Here is a 21,472-nt window from a genome sequence, read left to right on the forward strand (position 1 = left end):
ACTACAGATCGCTGCAGGACTGAACGAGGCAATCGAGCCAACAAGGGACAAATCGATGAAGAGATTGAAACAACGGTATTTTATTGTCACGTGTCCCAATCAAGGTACAGTGAAACTCGAATTACCACACAGTCATACTTATAACAGCAACTAAACACACAACTGCATAAAAGTTACCATAAACATCCACCACAGCGGATTCATCACTGACGGAAGGCAATCAAGTCTAATCTTCTTCACTGAAGAAGGATCCCGATACGCCGTCTATATTCTCGCCACGGATGCTGCCAGTGGGGCATCATTTACTCCAGTACTTTGTATGTTGATTGTATAAAACTGATTGCATTGTATTTGATCAGGATTCGAACATCTGCAGTTCCATGTGTCCATTTTCAAACTTGTCACTGTTTGCAATGTTCCGGCGACGAGCATTTCAGTCCGTTGAATTGTTGGAGTAGTTCTTGCTGCTTAGTTTTGCAATAACTTTTCGCTGATGTTTTTTCTCCGTTTGTTATGCACGACCCACTGACGTGGTTCTGTAAAAGATCTAACGGGCAAATCTGTCGGTGAAATTACAACATGGCGTCACAAACCCGGGAAGCCTTGTCTAGCGATGCGTTTTCCCAACACATACTGGGCAGTGGAAGATCATGACAATCGGTGTTGGTAGTCCCACACCTTCTGACCCCTCTGCCCACCGCTCGCAAACGCAAACGCAAACTTACATTGAAGTTTTTAACAGGTTCAAAAGCCAAGCGGAGGAGGTGCATAAATAGTTAAGATGTTTGGTATTTGCACTCGATAACGTCACCGCCCTTCAAACCGATCGCCTGGTGTGATTTGCTGTAGTGCAGAGGGATCGTTTTACTCCAAGCAAAGTAGAGAGAAACAGAACAGGCGAGCGCTCGACACGTTGCCGGCGCCCCGGGCTCACCATGAACGCGAAGGTCCTGTTCGCTGTCTTGGCCGTAGCTCTGGTAGCGATCATCGCTCTCAACTGGATCCTGCTGGTGGGGATGTCGAGGGCGGCCGCGTGTCAGGTCCGAGACCCCGGCGAGCAGCTCAGTGAGATGATGGAGCAGCGGCGGCAGAAGGAGATGTTTGCGGACCTCAATTCCTTGGAGCTGAGGCAGGTGGTGCGCTACCTGGAGCAGAACCTGGCCGTGACCCTGGTGAACTGTAGTCAGGCATTGCCGTCCCACAACTCCATCTTCATGGTCGAGCTACAACTTCCCCGCAAAGACGACGCCTTGAGGTTCTTGGACCAGGGGGGCGACCCGCCAAGGAGAGAGGCCAGGGCTGTGGTGGTTTTTGGTGCTCAGACTCGGCCCAATGTAACCGAGTACACAGTGGGACCTCTCCCTGACCCGACCTACCATGTGGATGTCACCTCTCACACCTACAAGAGCCTCCACTTCAACTCCAGGCCTCTAACCTTTACTGAATATAAAACTATCATGTCAACTGTGGGCTTGGAGAAGGTTTTGGAACTACTCAAGGAAAGTTACGGCGCGGACGTGATGCCCCCAAAATATTTAGACTCGTCCCCTCGCGGATTTAAGTTGGGCGACAGGGAAACGTGGTTTTCCTCGTTGAAGAACCACAACGATTACTTTATGCACCCTCTGGGGTTTGAGGTACTGGTGGACCACAGCAGCAACAACATCTCGGAGTGGAAGGTGAGGAAAGTACTTTACAACGGCCAATACTTTGACAACATTGATGAACTAGTGACGCAGTACAACAAGGGGTCTGTGCGGAAGATCCAAAGGACGGATTCGGATCCCAACTACGCCTCGCTGAGACCTCGCCAGAAGTTTCAAACCTACGGCCCCCTCCAGTTCGAGCCACAGGGACCAAGATACCACGTTGTAAACAACCACGTTCGCTACTTTGACTGGGAGTTCGCGTTCCGCCACAGTCCCGCCAGCGGTTTACAGCTGTTTGATATCCGCTTCAGGAAGGAGCGGGTGGTCTACGAGTTGAGCGTCCAGGAGGTGAACTCCGTTTACGGCGGAGACGCGCCAGGTCTGATGAGGACCAAGTTCTTGGACAGTCATTATGGAATTGGGAAAAGTTCCAATGAGCTGGTGAAAGGCGTGGACTGCCCTTACAGCGCCACTTTCGTCCACACTCTCCATCTCATGGATAGCGACCAACCACGGCGGATCAGTAACTCCATTTGTATCTTTGAGCAAAATCGGGAGATTCCTCTGAGACGCCACTTCTCCAGCTGGTTTATGACCCCATCTTACGGCGCGTTACTGGATAACGTGCTGGTCGTGCGATCAGTGGCGACTGTGGGCAACTATGATTACATCTTTAATTTCGTCTTCCACAATAATGGGGTGATTGAGACCAAGGTGTCTCCCACGGGCTACGCTCTAACCTCATTTACTTCCGATGGGGCAACTCAGTACGGAGCAAAACTTGAAGAGAACGTTGTGGGCAACGTTCACACTCACTTCTTGCACTTCAAGGCTGACCTGGATATATTGGGTAGGTGCCAATGCATTTCAAACGTTCTACGTTGAAGTATATTTAAAATATATATTAACCTTGCGTCCGTTTCAAAGTATTCTGTCTAAGGATACAAATGATATATATTCAGTAATGACACCGGTCTTTCTTCATTGGTGACTAATATCGAGCATGGGAGCAATTGTTGAACAAACTGCGCGGTTCTGGGGATAGATATTTGGAAATGACTGGCCGCCTTGAGTCTTGGTTCTTTGGAGAAGTTTGCTTCTTCACAGAAACATCAGTGTTATGTAACCAGGCAGCTGATAATAGTGACTAATATCTTCGATAGTTTAACACAATTCACCACGAAGCAATATCGTTGCTTACCGTCCAGTCAACGATGACACCAATGTCACAAAAACAGTCAAGTCTTGCAAATGTGTTGTAGAATACTCATGCCAGGCCACTCAAGAATGACAATTCCGTTCAACCTGGCCTGATTACAATGGACCATTAAACCTGTCATGAAATATGTGTTAAGCAAAGGAAACGCGAGCACTGTCAGTCTGCCAGTTAACATCCGAGGAATCAGGGACATATTCTCCGGGTCAATGGAACAGATAGAGATCCAATACATTTACAGCAAAAGTCTTTGAGTGGGGTTGGGGAGGAGGGGAGAACAAGGATGTGGTCCTGGAGAGGGTGGGAGTCAGGAGAGACTGAATGTCAGCGCTGGTTGCGAGTCAGGAGGAGGGAGCGTGTTAAACGCAGACGAATGTGTGGTGGAGATGTAAATATGTGTATAAAGGCATCTGGATGAGAACTTGGATAGGAAAGGTTCAGAGGGATATAGATCCAATGCAAACTATTGGGATGATTGCAGATAGCCTTAGTTTGGGGGGGAGGGGAGGACCCGTTTCCACACAATTACACACACACACACACACACACACACACACACACACACACACACACACACACACACACACACACACACACACACACACACACACACACACACACACACACACACACACACACACACACACACACACACTTACACACACACACACACACACACACACACACACACTTACACACACACACACACACACACACACACTTACACACACACACTTACACATACACACACACACTTACACACACACACACACACACACACACACACACACTTACACACACACACACACTTACACACACACACACACACACACACACAAACACACTTACACACACACACACTAACACACACAACTCTTAACACACACACACACACACACACACACTGTTACACACACACAGACTCTCACACATATTCTTATACACATACTCTCACACGCTTATACACACACACACACACACTTACACACACACACTTACACATTTCTCCCCCTCAACAAGAACGATTCGCCATCTGTGGCAATCCCTATCCGGAGCTACCCACTCTCTCTGGTGGTCAGTTAATGACAGAAAGATAAAGCTAAGTTTGTGATTAAAAACAGCTAATCCTTGAGAAACAGCGACACGAAGTGTTGGAGTAACTCGGTGGGTCAGGCAACATCTCTGGAGAACACGGGCAGGTGGCGTTTCAGGCCGTGACCCTTCATCAGACTCAGTCACGGTAGTTACTCCTGCACTTTTTTGTCTTTTTTTTTGTAAACCAGCATCTGCCTTTCCTGAAGATTAACACAAAAAGCTGGAATAACTCAGCGGGCCAGGCAGCATCTCCGGAGAGAAGGAATGGGCGACGTTTTGGATCGAGACCCTTGTTCAGACTGGTTAGAGATAAGGGAAATGAGAGATATAGATGGTGATGTGGAGAGATAAAGAACATGAATGAAATATATGCAAAAAAGTAACGATGATGAAGGAAGCTGTTTGTAGGGTGAAAATGAGAAGCTGGTGCGACTTGGGTGGGGGAGGGATAGAGAGAGGGAATGCCGGGGCTACCTGAAGTGAGAGAAATCAATATTCATTCGACTGGGCTGTGAGCTTCCCACGCAAAATATGAGGTGCTGTTCCTCCAATTTGCGTTTAGCCTCACTTTGAGGAGGAAGAGGCCGAGGACAGAAAGGTCTGTGTAGGAATGGGAAGGAGAATTAAAGTGTCCGGCAACCGGGATATCAGGGTGTTCAAGAAGGAACTGCAGATGCTGGAAAATCAAAGGCACACAAAAATGCTGGAGAAACTCAGCGGGTGCAGCAGCCTCTATGGAGCGAAGGAAATAGGTAACGTTTCGGGCCAAAACCCTTCTTCAGACTGATAGGGGTGGTGGGGAGAACGAAGGAAAAAGGAGGAGGAGGAGCCCGAGGGCTGGGGGATGGGAGGAGAGAACTCGAGGGCTAAGGAAGGGGAGGAGACAGCAAGGGCTAACAAAATTGGGGGAATTAGAGCGCTCCCTCCGCAACTCCCTTGTCAATTCTTCCCTTCCCTCCCACACCACCCCCTCCCTGGGCACTTTCCGTTGCAACCACAAGAAATGCAACACCTGTCCCTTTACCTCCCTCCTCGACTCCATTCAAGGACCCAAAAAGTCGTTTCAGGTGCGGCAGAGGTTCACCTGTATCTCCTCCAACCTCATCTACTGCATTCGCTGCTTTAGATGTCAGTTGATCTACATCGGTGAGACTAAGTGGAGGTTGGGCGATCGTTTCGCCGAACACTTCCGCTCGGTCCGCAAGAACCTACCTGACCTCCCGGTGGCTCAGCACTTCAACTCCCCCTCCCATTCCCAATCCGACCTCTCTGTCCTGGGTCTCCTCCATTGCCAGAGTGAGCAACACCGGAAATTGGAGGAACAGCACTTCATATTCCGCTTGGGGAGCCTGCATCCGACGGGCATGAACATTGAATTCTCCCAATTTTGTTAGCCCTTGCTGTCTCATCCCCTTCCTTAGCCTTCAAGCTGTCTCCTCCCATTCCCCAGCCCTCGGGCTCCTCCTCCTTTTTCCTTCCTTCTCCCCGCCACCCCCTATCAGTCTGAAGAAGGGTTTCGGCCCGAAACGTTACCTATTTCCTTCGCTCCATAGATGCTGCTGCACCCGCTGAGTTTCTCCAGCATTTTTGTGAAATGGGATATCAGGTTGGTTCCCGCGTGCTGAGCGAAGGTGTTCTGTGAAACCATCGCCCAGTCTGCGTTTGGTCTCGTCGATGTGCAGGCCCACACAATAAAAACGTGTTTTATGTGCCTTTGGTGCTGTAAACAAATCCAATAAGTTGCAACGAAAAAACAGAAAATAATACAAATGCTTCGTAGGTCAGTCGGTATGTGTGGGAAGAGAAACCGACCCATTGTTTCAGGTCGACGTCCGTTCATCAGAACCTTCATCAGATCTTCGACCTGAACCGTCATCGCGGTTTCTCCTTCCCCTCCGGTTGCTGCCCGACCTGCTGAGTATTTCCAGCATTAGCTGCTGTCGGTTCAGATTTGCAGCATCATCAGTGTTTTTTTTTTTCATTTTCACAAATAAATGTCACCACGTTGGTCTCCAGGTGTCTTTGGGTTTCGTCAGGTAACTGAAAACAAACTGAAATACAACTGAACGAATTGTCACATTAAAAATGTTTCGACACTTCCAAGTATGTTATACTTCTTAGTAAGTGTAAAAAAAAAGCATGGTTAATGTTCTAAATAACATTATAAAGGATAGACACAAAAAGCTGGAGGAACACAGCGGTGTCAGGCAGCATATCTGGTGAAAAGGAATATGTGACATTTTGGGTCAAGGCCCTTCGCATCCGTTCTTATAAATATAGAAGGAATTCTACAACTTGTTGCCCTTGCTTGATTGTCGTGTGGATTTAATGTTTTATTCTACAAAACGTCAGTGTGTGGGTGGGGAAATAATTAATCTAGAAATCTAATTCACGGTTGTGGTACTTGAAATAAATTGCACTTAACTGAATGGTCGAATTGATCCTGAACAAGAACTCTTGTTTTAATTTTGTCTACTTGGAACAAAGGCTATTTCTTAATTGTCAAATTCAAACAGTTTTAGGCTTAAATTCAAAGCCTTGTCTTCGATAATTTTCTACTGCCTCTAAGAACCCTTCTGTTTAAACGAAAAGCCAAAACATGCAAATTAAACTTTGGTCTTCAGTTTTTGGTTCAACGTAGTTTCTTAAACAGCAGCACAGATGTAAAAAAGAATTTAACAAGGTATGGGAAGTATGACATTGACTAGCAGTTTGGAATTGTCAATACGTTTTACAGGTAAATTCAAGTTGCAGTGTAAGCGGTGAGAGGTACAGAATGAGCGTCTGTGATAGAGGGAGACAGATGGAAGAGGTTCAAGGCTCTCTGTGTTATGTACCGGTCACCACAATGTTTGGGGGCAGGTCAGGCTGCACGATGGAGACCGGGAGAAATAGCGAGTCAGTATCCGCGACTGATGACTTACAACTGAAATTAGTACTTCTTCTATTGTCATAATAAGCGATTGACCAAGCACAGGCAAATGGGACTAGCTCAGTATGTCAACTCGGTCGGCATAGACAGGATGGGCCGAAGGGCCTGTTCCCCTGAGTCAGATAACTGGACTCGTCTGTGGGTTTTAATACTTTGCCCGCTCTGCTGCCCACACTCAATCTTTACTCAGACCAGCCCGGCCCGAGCTCTGGTTCAGCTTTATCTCACTGTTCGACAGTTTCGTTGCAAATACGTGGCTTTCAACTCAAGCCCCGATGTCTGGAAACAGTTAAATTCTCCCAAACGATCCCCACATCCTTGAGCATTCTGGGACGTACATTCCAAGTACAAAGTCGGCAGAACCCGCGCGGTGGAGGTGGTCGAGGAGGAATCAACCCCGGAGATCGCCAGAGACTCAGTGAAGAAGCAGGCGAGCGCTCCACACGTTGCCGGCGCCGCGGGCTCACCATGAACTTGAAGGTTGTGTTCGCTGTCTTGGCCGTAGCTCTGGTAGCGATCATCGCTCTCAACTGGATCCTGCTGGTGGGGATGTCGAGGTCGGCCGCGTGTCAGGTCCGAGACCCCGGCGAGCAGCTCAGTGAGATGATGGAGCAGCGGCGGCAGAAGGAGATGTTTGCGGACCTCAATTCCTTGGAGCTGAGGCAGGTGGTGCGCTACTTGGAGCAGAACCTGGCCGTGACCCTGGTGAACTGTAGTCAGGCATTGCCGTCCCACAACTCCATCTTCATGGTCGAACTACAACTTCCCCGCAAAGACGACGCCTTGAGGTTCTTGGACCAGGGGGGCGACCCGCCAAGGAGAGAGGCCAGGGCTGTGGTGGTTTTTGGTGCTCAGACTCGGCCCAATGTAACCGAGTACACAGTGGGACCTCTCCCTGACCCGACCTACCATGTGGATGTCACCTCTCACACCTACAAGAGCCTCCACTTCAACTCCAGGCCTCTAACCTTTACTGAATATAAAACCATCATGTCAACAATAGGTTTGGAGAAAGTTTCGAAACTTCTCAAGGAAAGTTACGGCGCGGACGGGATGTCCCCAATACATTTCGACTCGTCCCCTCGCGGGTTTAAATTGGGAGATAGAGAAACTTGGTTTCCGTTCTTAAAAAGACTGGAAGGTTCCGTTATGCACCCTCTGGGGTTTGAGGTACTGGTGGACCACAGCAGCAACAACATCTCGGAGTGGAAGGTGAGGAAAGTACTTTACAACGGCCAATACTTTGACAACATTGATGAACTAGTGACGCAGTACAACAAGGGGTCTGTGCGGAAGATCCAAAGGACAGATTCGGATCCCAACTACGCCTCGCTGAGACCTCGCCAGAAGTTTCAAACCTACGGCCCCCTCCAGTTCGAGCCACAGGGACCAAGATACCACGTTGTAAACAACCACGTTCGCTACTTTGACTGGGAGTTCGCGTTCCGCCACAGTCCCGCCAGCGGTTTACAGCTGTTTGATATCCGCTTCAGGAAGGAGCGGGTGGTCTACGAGTTGAGCGTCCAGGAGATGAACTCCGTTTACGGCGGAGAGGCGCCAGCTCTGATGAGGTCCAAATTCTTGGACAGTCATTATGGAATTGGGAAAAGTTCCAATGAGCTGGTGAAAGGCGTGGACTGCCCTTACAGCGCCACTTTCGTCCACACTCTCCATCTCATGGATAGCGACCAACCGCAGCGGATCAGGAACTCCATTTGTATCTTTGAGCAAAATCGGGAGATTCCTCTGAGACGCCACTTCTCCAGCTGGTTCATGACCCCATCTTACGGCGCGTTACTGGATAACGTGCTGGTCGTGCGATCAGTGGCGACTGTGGGCAACTATGATTACATCTTTAATTTCGTCTTCCACAATAATGGGGTGATTGAGACCAAGGTGTCTCCCACGGGCTACGCTCTAACATCATTTACTTCCGATGGGGCAACTCAGTACGGAGCAAAACTTGAAGAGAACGTTGTGGGCAACATTCACACTCACTTCTTCCACTTCAAGGCTGACCTGGATATATTGGGTAGGTGCCAATGCATTTCAAACGTTCTCGTGGTGACATTTGTATGGGGAGTCATAGAGTCTCATATAGCACGGAACACGCCTAACTCCTCCACGAGAACTAATGTCCCTGAGCTAGTGCTACTTGCCAGCCTTTGGCCAACATTCGTCTAAACCTTTCTTTCTATAAGATAGATAAAATAACTTTTAAACATTGTCATTATACCTACATCCACTACTTCAGTTTGCACCTCCTTCTTTATACCCACCACCCTCCATGAAATTAAATTGCATCCCACGACCCCTTTAAATCTTTTCCCTCTCACCAACAATTTATGTCATAGAAACATAGAAACACAGAAGATAGGTGCAGGATAGTACAGGGATTGCTGGTCGGCACGGACTCTGTGGGCTGAAGGGCCTGTTTCCATGCTGTATTGCTAAACTAAACTAAACTAAACACTGACTTGCCATCACCTGCCAGGTACCTCTGCTCTGGAACCTCTATACGTTTATTGACATTTGTACCTCTGGTTCCTCGTTTTATCATTCAGCAGAATTGATATTAATGTTCTGGGGTCAGAGCACCGAGCAGACCTAAAAAAATCAGCATGGAAATGTATCGAGAGATAGCGATGAACAGTACAAAAATAATAGTAGAAAATGCTGGAAACTCGGCCAATCAGGATTTTTTTTCCAGATTGACAGCGCCTGTAATTTTCTGATTTTCACTTATAAAAGCGTCAAATCTGTTTACCTTTGAAGCTTTTCTTTCCTGCAGTTCACTCCCCTCTACTTTCAGTCCGAGGAAGGGTCCTGGCCCGAAAAGTCAACCATCCTTTTTCTCCAGAGATGCTGCCTGACCCGATGAGTTACTCCAGCACTTTGTGTCTATCTTCTGTGTCGCTTTTATTCCATTTCTGGTATCTGATATAATACCTCCATATGTAGCCTGGCACTAACGTTTGTTAACTCCCATGCCAAGTGTACTGAGACATCTAACAGATGGTGTTATAAGATTTCCAGTTGTTATTGTGGCTTCTTCATCAGAAGGTTTGTGGTGAGACACAGTTTACAGTTATAGTTATCGATTGCACCATCATGTGATCTAGCGTGTTAATGTTCTTTGGCTCAACAGCCGTCTCTGCCACTACATCTTGTTACCACAGAGACACTTCTTGGCTGGGGTGAGTAGCGGAGCCACACAAAGAGATGGGGAGGCAAAGGCTTCCTCCATACCCAACAGGTTGTGATGAGATCTGGTCAACATGTGGATCTGGCTGATCCCCTACAATGGACATGCATAGGGTGGAGTCTTTTGTCCTACAGATAGGCCACTCAGACCACCCAACACCAGCCATCCTCAGCTGCCATTTCTCACTAAGGAATAAGATCATGTCATAAGGAATAGGAGTAGAATTAGGCCATTTGGCCCATCAAGTCTACTCCACCAGTCAATCATGGATGATCTATCTCTCCCTCCTTCTCCTGCCTTCTCCCCATAACGTCTGACACCTGTACTAATCAAGAATCTATCTACCTCTGCCTTAAAAGTATCCATTGACTTGGCCTTCAAAGCCTTCTGTGGCAAAGAATTCCACATTCACAACCCTCTGACTAAAGACATTTCTCCTCATCTCCTTTCTAAAAAAACATCCTTTAATTCTGTGGCTATGATCTCTAGACCTCCCACTAGTGGAACCATCCTCTCCACATCCACTCTGTCCAAGCCTTTCACTATTCTGTATGTTTCAATGAGCCGCCCCCCCCCCCCCCCCCCCCCCCTCCTCATTTTTCTAAACTCCAGAAAGTACAGGCCCAGAGCCAACAAACGCTTACTATAAGTTAACCTACGAATTCCCGTGAGAGGTACTAGGGTTCGCCTAAAGTTCCCAGTACAGCAAAACAATCAGTCCATTTTTCTCTAGATGCTATAATGAGCCCTTTTAACAGCCTTTCCGCTTTACCCCTTGCATATTGATTTCATTTGCATTCCACTTCCTGGGAATGAATCGAGCATGTTTTTGCATGTTTCGCACTAAACCAATCAAACTGCTGTCCATCTTTATCCTGTGTACGAGAAGCAAAATAAGATTTCCACTGAGAATAACCTAATATTCCTTTTGGAGAATGCGGAGAAATGGACCGAGCAGGTAGCACTGGTCGGCTTGTGTCAGTGGCACAGATCAATCCCACACTGTGGTCAATGACTCAGGAAGTTCCTCAGGTTTATTTTTTGAGCTACAAGTTAAAAAAAAAAAGAGAGTACAATCCACAAAGTATTACAGCATATTCTACAGCGTTAAATAAAGGAAATGATTAGCACTGAAAATAATCTTGACAATGTACACAAACTAATCTCAGAAAGAAACGTACTTTTACGCATTAGGGAAAGGATTACAGAGTTCTAGAGCGTAAATTTGAGTTGGTCGAAGTAAGATGATACCTGTATTTTAAGAATTAATATTATGACTACTTTGTACTCAATTCAGTTTTATGGTTGAAATGATATTTGCTATTTGACAATTTAACAGGTTTGAGCTAGTTGTAGATTAAATAAATCCTACAATAAAACACTTTCTGGTATGCCTGCCTTGAAAGAATGATTCTGAGCATTGAAAAGTGATACGATGCAAAAATTATGATCCTTATCGGGATGAACTGCCATCAAATGGTTATTCATTGTTCCTAACTGGTGGATGAGGTTTGAGCAAATAATTACCCTTGATAAACTAATTGTAACCAGTGCATTTAAAAATGACAGGCTTAAAAGATTTTATGATTATTATGTGTTATTAATAGAATATTAACAGTACTGTTTTATGAACATGTTTGACAACAATATTGGGCAAGGCTGATCCTATGTTTAAAATGGGTTCAACTTAAGGAATCTATTCAGCAAGAAACTGGTGCTATGTTCACATGTATTTTAGGCATCCACCACTCTGTAAAAAAAACCTGCCCTGCCTATCTTCTTTAAACTTTACCCCTCTCTCCTTCTAACTGCAACCAGTCTGAATTTCAACCTTGCACTGGTTTGAGTATAAAAGCAACTAATGATTCGTAGCATGCTGGACATTATGAGTGCATATTCCAAGCTTGAGCTTGGAATATCTGGATAACGAGGGTCTGATGAGTTGCTCCAGCATTTTGTCTTTTTCCTCTGGTGCACACTCTGCTTAACTGTTCATTTAACATTTGCCTCTCTCTGTTATAGGTACATCTAACTCTTTTGAAACTAAAGATGTGGAATATCAACTTAAATCAGTCCCATGGAAGCCTGACGAGAAGGTGCATGTACCCAGTGTGAAAAGCAAGATCTTAGAGACGGAGAATGAAGCAGCCTTCAGATCTGGAGCAAAATTGCCCAAATACCTGAACTTTGTCAATTTGGCTCAGAAAAATAAGTGGGGCTATTATCGAGGTTACAGGCTTCAGGTGGTGAGCTTCAACCCTGACAGTGTGCCTGAAGACAGTCCAGATGAAAAAGGCATCTCCTGGCAAAGGTATAAATCTTGACCTCTTGTTCATCGAGTCTTCATCTCCTGCCAGATGACAAGGAAAATGCAAACTGGTCATTAAATAATAGACTATATCAGGGGGTTGGTTATAGTTTTGATATCTTGTACATAATATTCATTGGATCTATCATGATAAGACTTCACACATTGGAGACGCCTTAATGTGAGAATGTGTGATCAATTTGTACCTCAGTGCTTATGCAAACTTCCACTTTGGCAGACATTTTACAAATCAAATTGCCATTTGATCTACGGTTTATTAGAACATGCATGACATTAAAAAAAAGAAGATATTATGTGATCGGGATTATGAAAAATGTTAATTTTTGGTCTTCTACATCTTTCCGCTTGTCCATCACTTTCAGTCACTTTCAATCGCACTTTTATTTGCATTCCCATCTTTATTCTCCTTCCCTTCTCCCTCTCCGTCTGTCGCTTGTTTCCATCGCTCTGCCAGTGGTCTGGGTGAGCTGTGATTTGGCTTTTCTCCTCTTTGCACTGCACCTTGTCTTATTTTTCCTCCACATTTTCTTTCACTTTTTTTCTGTAGATATCTTCAACGATCTTTATGCATCTTTCCAAAGGGAACAGGTATTTGCATTATTATCCTCTTGCATGCTCGGTCTTCACCCTTTCCTTGTGCCTGATGTTGGAACAGTTTCAGAAGTTTATCACATTTTTTCCCTGGCAACAGGCAGTTGTAAAGTTTTCCCATCACACTGATGCCGTGCATTAGGCAGTGGAGAAGCTACAGACCACTATCTCCACCTCTCACTGCAGCCTTACAGATGGAAAGCTCATAGTAATACTTGTACAATGGATAGACGTACAAAAAACAGACCAATCCTTCTACTTCCTCAGAAGACTAAGGCAATATGACATGTCTCAAATGATACTTACCAATTTCTACAGATTCACCTCCCTCCCTTCACCACCTCCAGTTTAAATTCCATTTGGAATATTTTGGAGGACCAAGAAACCAAGAACCTTAGAAAGCACCCAATCTGGATGCCTGACAGCCTAATTTGGCAACTGTAAGACCCAAGGCAGCAGGAAATTGTAGAGATTTGCGGACGCAGCCCTGCCCATCATGCAAACCAGCCTCCCACCCATTGACTCCATCTACACTTCACACGGCCTTGGGAAAGTAGCCAAAATAACCAAGGGCCAACAATACCTCGATCATTCCTTCTTCTCTCCTCCCTGTTGGCAGACAATAGAAAAGTTTATAATCATGTACAATCAGATTAAAAATAGCTTCTACCCTGCACTTATCAGATTCTTGAATGGACTTCTCACAAGGTAAGGGGACACTCAATCCCCTAATCTGCCCCCTTGTGGACCTTGCACTTTTTTCTATCTGCACTTTCTTTGTAGCTATATCAGTTTGACCTACATTATGTGTATTTTCCCTCTGCACTACTTTTGTACGCTCTCCTCGTTTTTACTTTTCATCAAGTAAGGATTTTTTTTCAACAGTCTAAAGAAGGGTCCTAAACATCGCTATCCATGTTCTGCAGAGTTGCTGCCTGACCTGCTCAGTTTCTCCAGCACTGTGGGTTTTTTATTTTGTAAAGTGGCATCTGCAGTTCCTTGTTTCTACTTTATTTTTACCTGGTTAGCATGCAAAGCAAAGTTACTCTATCAATGATCTGTGGTTTGCATAAACATAGATGCAAACATCTCCATACAAACCAATAACTGACAAGAGGATGAAGGACAGGAATGTGACACATTCCATTTCCACTTCTGAGATTAGAGTTGCGTTACTAACCCAGAAAAAAATTAGTCTTGCATCTGGTCTTTGTCAAAGCAGATGTGGAGATATTTAAGTGGAATGTGGGGAAATGTTCTGTTTCCCAGCTCAATAACGACTCATCCAGTAGAAGAGGATCTATGGTTCTATCTTTGCATATACCTGCCCGCTGTGACAGTTTCACCGGAGGCACTAGCATGTAAACGAGAGTTGAGAGTCAAGACTGTTTTATTGTCATATGTCCTGTAACGGAACAATGAAATTCTTACTTGCAGCATTTTTACTTACAGTTCAGTATATATATCTATATAGATCTCTATATAAAAAAAAATATATATATTCATATATATATATACACACACGCACACGTGTGTGCGTACACACACATAAACACATATATATCTTTATATATATATATATATATATATATATATATAGCAATAATAACAGAAAGACAAAAACAATGACACCAGTCTATGTAGTTCAGAGCTTATTTGGAGGTTGTAGTATTTACTAGGCTGATGATTGTAGGGGGAAAGTTGCTCCTGAACCTGGACGTTACAGTTCTCCCCGATGGCAGGGGTAAAATGAGTGTGTGGCCAGGGTGTTGTGGGTCTCTGATGATGCTGGCTGCCTTTTTGAGGCAGCGACTCCTGTAGATCCCTTCGATGGTGGGGAGGTCAGTAGCCATGATGGACTGGGCAGTGTTCATCACGTTTTGAAATCTTCTTCAATCCTGGGCACTCGAGTTGGTGAAAAATAAGTTAAAGCACTTAGATATGAGGACATTCTAGCAACAACGCAGGTTAATAATGTTGTTTTATTTATTATAGGTACCAGTTGGCAGTGACAAAGAGCAAAGATAGCGAGCGAAAGAGCAGCAGCATCTACAATCAGAACAGCATGTGGAAACCACCTGTTTACTTTGCTGACTTCATTAACAATGAAAGCATTAGGAATGAGGTTTGTTCATATGTATTAATATAACGGTTTGTCAGAACCATTTGTCCTTGAGCTGGGGAACATGGATTAGAACCAAACTTCCCCATAGTGAGCATGAGAAGAGGTGGGCGTGTAAACAACAGGCATCAGATGGACCATGCAATGTTGCACGTCAGGGTACACCTCACAGACTAAAGGTCGTGTGTTGAATAGGCTGATGTCAGCCAGAGCAGCTACTGGGGTGTTATAATTGTTGCGAAAAGCCTTTGGCCAATGAGGACATTTCCTTTAGGCTTCCATATAGACACATAGTGACATAAACACTGATAAAGGACTTTTGGCCCGTTGAGTCCACACTGGCCATCAAGCACTCGCTTACATTATTCCTTTGCTAATCTCACTTTATTCTCCCTATATTCCCATAAACTCTCCCCTGCACCTCCCCAGATTCTACCACTCACTTACACACTGGGGATAATTTAGTGGCAAAGTAATCTACCATCCTACACAGCTGGGATGTGGGACAAAGCTGGAGCAGCCAGGGGCATAGCCACACCAACACAGAGGGAAATGTCCAATTCTGTAGTCTGTAGCCTCCTTTAGCTCTGGTATTTTATTTCATTCACATGTTTAAACTCTAATGTTTTACTCTTAATGTTTTAATGTTTTATGTTTTATTCTTAATTGTTTACTGTATGTCGTGTTGTTACTTGTGAGCAGAACGCCAAGGCAAATTCCTTGTATGTGTACATACTTGGCCAATAAAACCTATTCATTCATTCATACATTCATTCATTCATTCATTCATTCATTCAATCACACATACATACATTCATTCATTCAATCATTCATTCATGCATACATTCATTCAATCATTCATTCAATCATACATTCATTCAATCATTCATCATTCATTCAGTCATTCATTCATCCATTCATTCATACATTCATTCATTCTCCAACGACAGCGCTGGAAGCCAGGACTGTGCATGCTATGGTGCAGAACTCTGCAGAAACATGCCCGTAATTGGATTAGAGCTCAATGCCCTTCTTGTTTAATACTCCCATACATATGGAATCATTCCACTTTGCTAAGGAAAAACAATACTAATGTGATTTGATTTTATTGAAGTTGAAGACGATCAGTAACAACATGCCTATTATTTTCACACAGGACCTGGTGGCCTGGATAACAGCTGGATTCCTCCACATTCCCCACGCAGAAGATGTTCCAAACACTGCCACATCTGGAAATGAAATAGGCTTCGTTCTGAAACCACTCAACTATTTTAACCACGATCCCTCTGTTTACTCTCAAGACGCTATTTACATCGATCCAGCCAATCCGGGATGTGAGGATAATCCCATAGCGTGTCTGTCTGACGTTGCATCTTGTAGTCCAAACTTCCCAGAATTTACCTACGGGGAAAACAATGAACATTAACTGAATTGCGTTCAATGTGACTCCATTACAGCGAGTCCCAACCTGTCACTGACCACTACTTTCAACTAAGCATTCTGAAATAATAAGTATTAGATCCAATGGTCTGCATGGAATCTTTCCAGGCAGGATAAATATCACATCTCATTTATAGAGTTATAGAGTCATAGCCCATTATCATCTAAACCTTTACTATCCATGTACTTGTATAAATATGTTTTATGCATTGTAATTCCACCCATCTCTACAGCTTATACTCACCTTCCTTTGTATGTAAGCGTTGCACCTCAGCGCTCTTCTAAACCCTTCCCCTCTCTCCTTAAACCTATGGCCTCTAGTGTTAGACTCTCCTTCTCTGGGGAAAAGATCGTGACCATTCACCTTATCTACGTACCTCATGATTTTGTATACCTCTACTATACAGGTCACCACTCAAGCTCTGTTATTTAGTTTGAAGGGTGGTGATTAATCTGAACATGTCATTATGAAATGACAGAGGAAGTGAGAGGGTAGTTTTTACAAATACCAGTTGCTTCAGAATTTTTTTAATTTTAATTGCCAGGGAATCCTCCTTGGGTACCAGTGTATATATTTAAAATCTACCAATTGAAAACAGCTTCATGTGCTCTGATTCACTTGTTACTAGGATTTATTCCAGTCTGATAGAACCAATTGCTGCAATGAGAGGTTGACACTCAAGGAAATAGTGTTAAACATTTATTCTCATTCCAGATGGTAGTTGGGTACAGTCCTTGAGAAGTGCCTTACTAAACTCTTTTCACTGGGCTAATGGTTTTTAACAACAAATGATGTTTTTGTTGCATGAGATTTTGAATCTTTACAAGAACTTTACTGGTGGCTTGAGATTGAATTCTATGGTTCCGTTCATTTATTTTTCTTCAGAAGAGATGAATCCATGGGAGAGTTACATCAAGATTCACGATAGAAATTATCTGCAAAGCATCAGGACCATTTTGCATTCTTTTTCCAAATGTGACATCCATCCATCTCCACCGCCAAGCATAGATTTTGTTTGTAAAAAGTATCTCCTGAAATTTTGATGTAAAAGTGAAAAGTGCCAGCACTCCTTACACAAAGGAGCTGTTTCGATGGGATGGACTCATAATGTCATAAGGAATAGGAGTAGAATTAGGCCATTTGACCCATCAAGTCTACTCTGCCATTCAATCATGGCTGATCTATCTCTCCCTCCTAACCCCATTTTCCTGCCTTCTCCCCATAAACTCTGACACCTGTACTAATCAAGAATCCATCTATCTCTGCCTTAAAAATATCCACTGACTTGGCCTCCACAGCCTTCTATGGCAAATAATTCTACAGATTCACCACCCTCTGACTAAAAACTCCACCTGAACCCCGCAGGGGCTAGGGTCCTAGCAAATAGCATAACTAGGGCGGTAGACAGGGCTCTAAAGTACACAGTGGGGCAGCGGTAGGGGTGGGTGGGGGAGAGTGCGTTAAACAGTTTGGAGAAGTATGAATGAAGCTAAAGGGAAGGAGAGCACAGGAGAGGTTACTGAAGTCTCCAGGATAAGAAATAGGACATAAAGTTTAGAAAGAGATGAGTCTAATGTTAGGCAGCATGGAGACCAATATGAGAAGAGGAGAGGAGCAATGAAAACAACACTGAAGGTGATATATTTGAATGCACGCAGTATGTGAAACAAGGTGGATGAGCTTAGAGCATGGTTAGAAATTGGCATGTATGATATTGTGGACATCACAGAGCATTGGCTAAAAGAGGATCGAAGCTGGAGGCTGAACATCCGAGGACACACAATCTATAGACAAGGCAGGCCGGTGGGCAGAGGGGGTAGGATTGCTCTGTTGGTAAGGAATGAAATCTAATCCTTAGCGAGAAACGACATAAGATCAGAAGATGTGGGGAATCCTTATGGGTAGAGTTAACAAACTGCAAGGGTATAAAGACCCTGGTGGGTGTTATATACAGGTCACCGAATAGTAGCCGGAATGTAGGGTAGAAAGATGATAGGAAAGGCAAGGGAATGTTCTTTAGCCAGAGGGTGGTGAATCGGTGGAATTATTTGTCGCTGACAATTGTGGAGGCCAAGTCATTGGGTATTTTTAAAGCGGACATTGACAGGTTCTTGATTAGTAAGGGCCAGAACGGTTATGGGGAGTCGGCAGGAGGATGGGGTTGAGAGGGAAAAATAGATCAGCATGGTCAACTGGTGGAGCAGACTCGATGGGCTGAATGGCTTCATTCTGCTCTTGTGTCTTATGATCTTATGATCATAGATTCAAAGAGCTTGCAATTGCAGCAAATAGACTGCGGCCGGATGTTGGCGTGGAATACCGGGACCAGGGACCACCTGGAATGGCAGGGTGCCATATGTAGAGGCAGAGAACCAAGCAGCTACCATCTTCCCACTGCCTACTTGACCCTCTTCTACCCCGCTGTATTTTCTGTCAGTGCCACCTCCATTCCTAATTCATGGTCCAGGCTGCAGATGCTGTGGAGAGATCTCTAACGTCACTGGACCACAGGCCACCTCACGACCAGTGCTGTCCAACAAAGACCCCACGGTCTGTGAAGCCTGGGTTTAATGTTCTTCAAAGGGAGGAAACAAAAAGAACAATTTATGAAAGCAAGATTGTCCTCATTTTGCCGTTTTTTTGTGACCTCTGAATTGGCCACGTCGACTTGTCCAAACTCTGGGCAATCTCACTGCTGGTTTAGCTCTCCATTTACAAGATATTTTTTATAACCTCACTTCAAAATATATTTTTATATTTCATATATTGCTTGCATGCCAACATGAAAAATATTTTAAAAAGGTATGATTATTTGTTAATGCAAACAGGGGAACCACATGTAATCCTTAAAATGTGTGTGTTTAGCAAAAATTGAATAACTTTGGTATACAGTATGTGGATGCTGACTATTTTGTTTCCATGTCAGACAATGTACTTATGACCCTCAGCATCTAAGGTCAAGTGATGCAGATGGAACGATTCCAGACTCGGAGGCTGACATGGTCCCCTCGTGAGGGCAGTGATCATTGTTGCAAAGTGGGAAGTGTGTTTGTTACCTCCACTGTTACTGCAGCAAGGAAGTTAATCCTAACAATAATGGCATCTGTGTACGAACGTCCATGCTAAGTAGCGAGACCCAGGTCTTCACCTGGATCTGTGCTTGCCTCAGCCAGACCTACAACAAATACATGCAATTTTCTGCAGGTAAAATAATCTATGTAAAAATTCCCTTCGGATGGGAATGATTTCCACCAATGAGGTAACGTGACACTTGCATCTGCAATAAAACATGGTCCTTTCAAGAGAGTTTATTGTCATGGTCCCAGATAGGACAATGAAATTCCCCAGACCAGTATTCACGGACTGTCTTTGTTATTATCACATGGTTTGGCAAATTGAAACACAGCTTAAGAAACAGCAACACCATCTTTCTCAAAACCAGATTTCTGTTTAGTCTAGAAACAGCACAGAGACAGGCCCTACGGCCCACCGAGTCTGCACTGACCTGCGATCCCCGCACATTAACATTACTACACATACTACAGGCATAATTTACACATATTCCAGGCCAATTTACATACAAACCTGTACGTCTTCGGAGTGTGGGTGGAAACCGAAGATCTCGGAGGAAACCCACGTGGTCACGGGGAGAACGACAAACTCCGCACAGACAGCACCCGTAGTCGGGATTGAATCCGGGTTTCCGGCGTTGCAAGGGCGGTAAGGCAGCAACTCTACTGCTGTGCCACTGTGCCACCCTTGTTAGGCCGCTTGTGATTTACCTAAAGAGTGGACATCCCAATGAGAATAAAACGGGAACAAAACTAAATAGGATGTATTTTAGTTTTGTTTCAAACAAAAAAGTACAGGAGAAGTCATTTTTCTTTTCTGTGATTGGAAACTGCTTCTTGCCTATGCGGTTATAGAGTCATCCAGCATGGAAAGAGGCCCTTCTGCCCCATTATGCTGACCAAAATGCCCCATCTAAGTTAGTTCCATTTACCTACATTTGGCCTATATCCTTCCAAACCTTTCCTGTCCATGTATCTGTTCCAATGTCTTTTAAATGTTGTTATCATACCTGTGTCAACGACTTCCTCTGGTAGCTTGTTCCATTACCCACCACCTTTCAAGTGAAAAAGTTAACCCTCAGGTTCCTATTAAATCTTTCTCCTCTCACCCTAAACCTATGCCCCTCGGTTTGGTACGAGAAGAGAATCTGAGAAACACCAGGTAGTTTCTTGCTGTGGACATTAGATTGATTCTAACCGCCCGTATTGAAGACCCTGGTTTGGTCATAATAGAAACATAGAAAATAGGTGCAGGAGTAGGCCATTCGGCCCTTCGAGCCTACACCGCCATTCAATATGATCATGGCTGATCATCCAACTCAGTATCCTGTACCTGCCTTCTTTCCATACCCCCTGATCCCTTTAACCACAAGGGCCACATCTAACTCATTCTTAAATATAGCCATTTAACTGGCCTCAACTACATTCTGTGGCAGAGAATTCCAGAGATTCACCACTCTGTGTAAAACATCTGTCCTAAAAGATTTTCCCCTTTATCCTTAAACTGTGACCCCTTGTTCTGGACTTCCCCAACATCGGGAACAATCTTCCTGCATCTAGCCTGTCCAATCCCTTAAGAATTTTGTACGTTTCTATAAGACCCCCCTTCAATCTTCTAAATTCTAGTGAGTACAAGCCGAGCCTATCCAGTCTTTCTTCATATGAAAGTCCTGACATCCCAGGAATCAGTCTGATGAACCTCCTCTGTACTCCCTCTATGGCAAGAATGTCCTTCCTCAGATTAGGAGACCAAAACTGTACGCAATACTCCAGGTGTGGTCTCACCAAGACCCTGTACAACTGCAGTAGAACCTCCCTGCT

General features: G+C 44.5%; 1 protein-coding gene across 2 annotated transcripts; it reads left to right on the forward strand.

The window, feature by feature from the left end:
* The first annotated feature begins 859 nt into the window (after positions 1-859).
* On the forward strand, positions 860-20,877 carry aoc2 (amine oxidase copper containing 2). Of its 2 annotated transcripts, none has more exons than XM_055657160.1 (4): positions 860-2,499; positions 12,120-12,408; positions 15,013-15,142; positions 16,296-20,877. In XM_055657160.1, exons 1-4 carry the CDS (start codon positions 936-938, stop codon positions 16,563-16,565), a joined length of 2,253 nt encoding a protein of 750 aa, XP_055513135.1. In that variant the 5' UTR covers positions 860-935; the 3' UTR covers positions 16,566-20,877. The 2 variants fall into 2 exon arrangements, with proteins under 2 accessions (XP_055513135.1, XP_055513134.1); XM_055657159.1 differs by lacking the exon at positions 860-2,499 and adding an exon at positions 5,387-8,924.
* Positions 20,878-21,472: the final 595 nt, after the last annotated feature.

The sequence above is a fragment of the Leucoraja erinacea genome, chromosome 27 (genome assembly GCF_028641065.1).
Source record: "Leucoraja erinacea ecotype New England chromosome 27, Leri_hhj_1, whole genome shotgun sequence".
In the NCBI taxonomy this organism is placed as follows: domain Eukaryota; kingdom Metazoa; phylum Chordata; class Chondrichthyes; order Rajiformes; family Rajidae; genus Leucoraja; species Leucoraja erinaceus.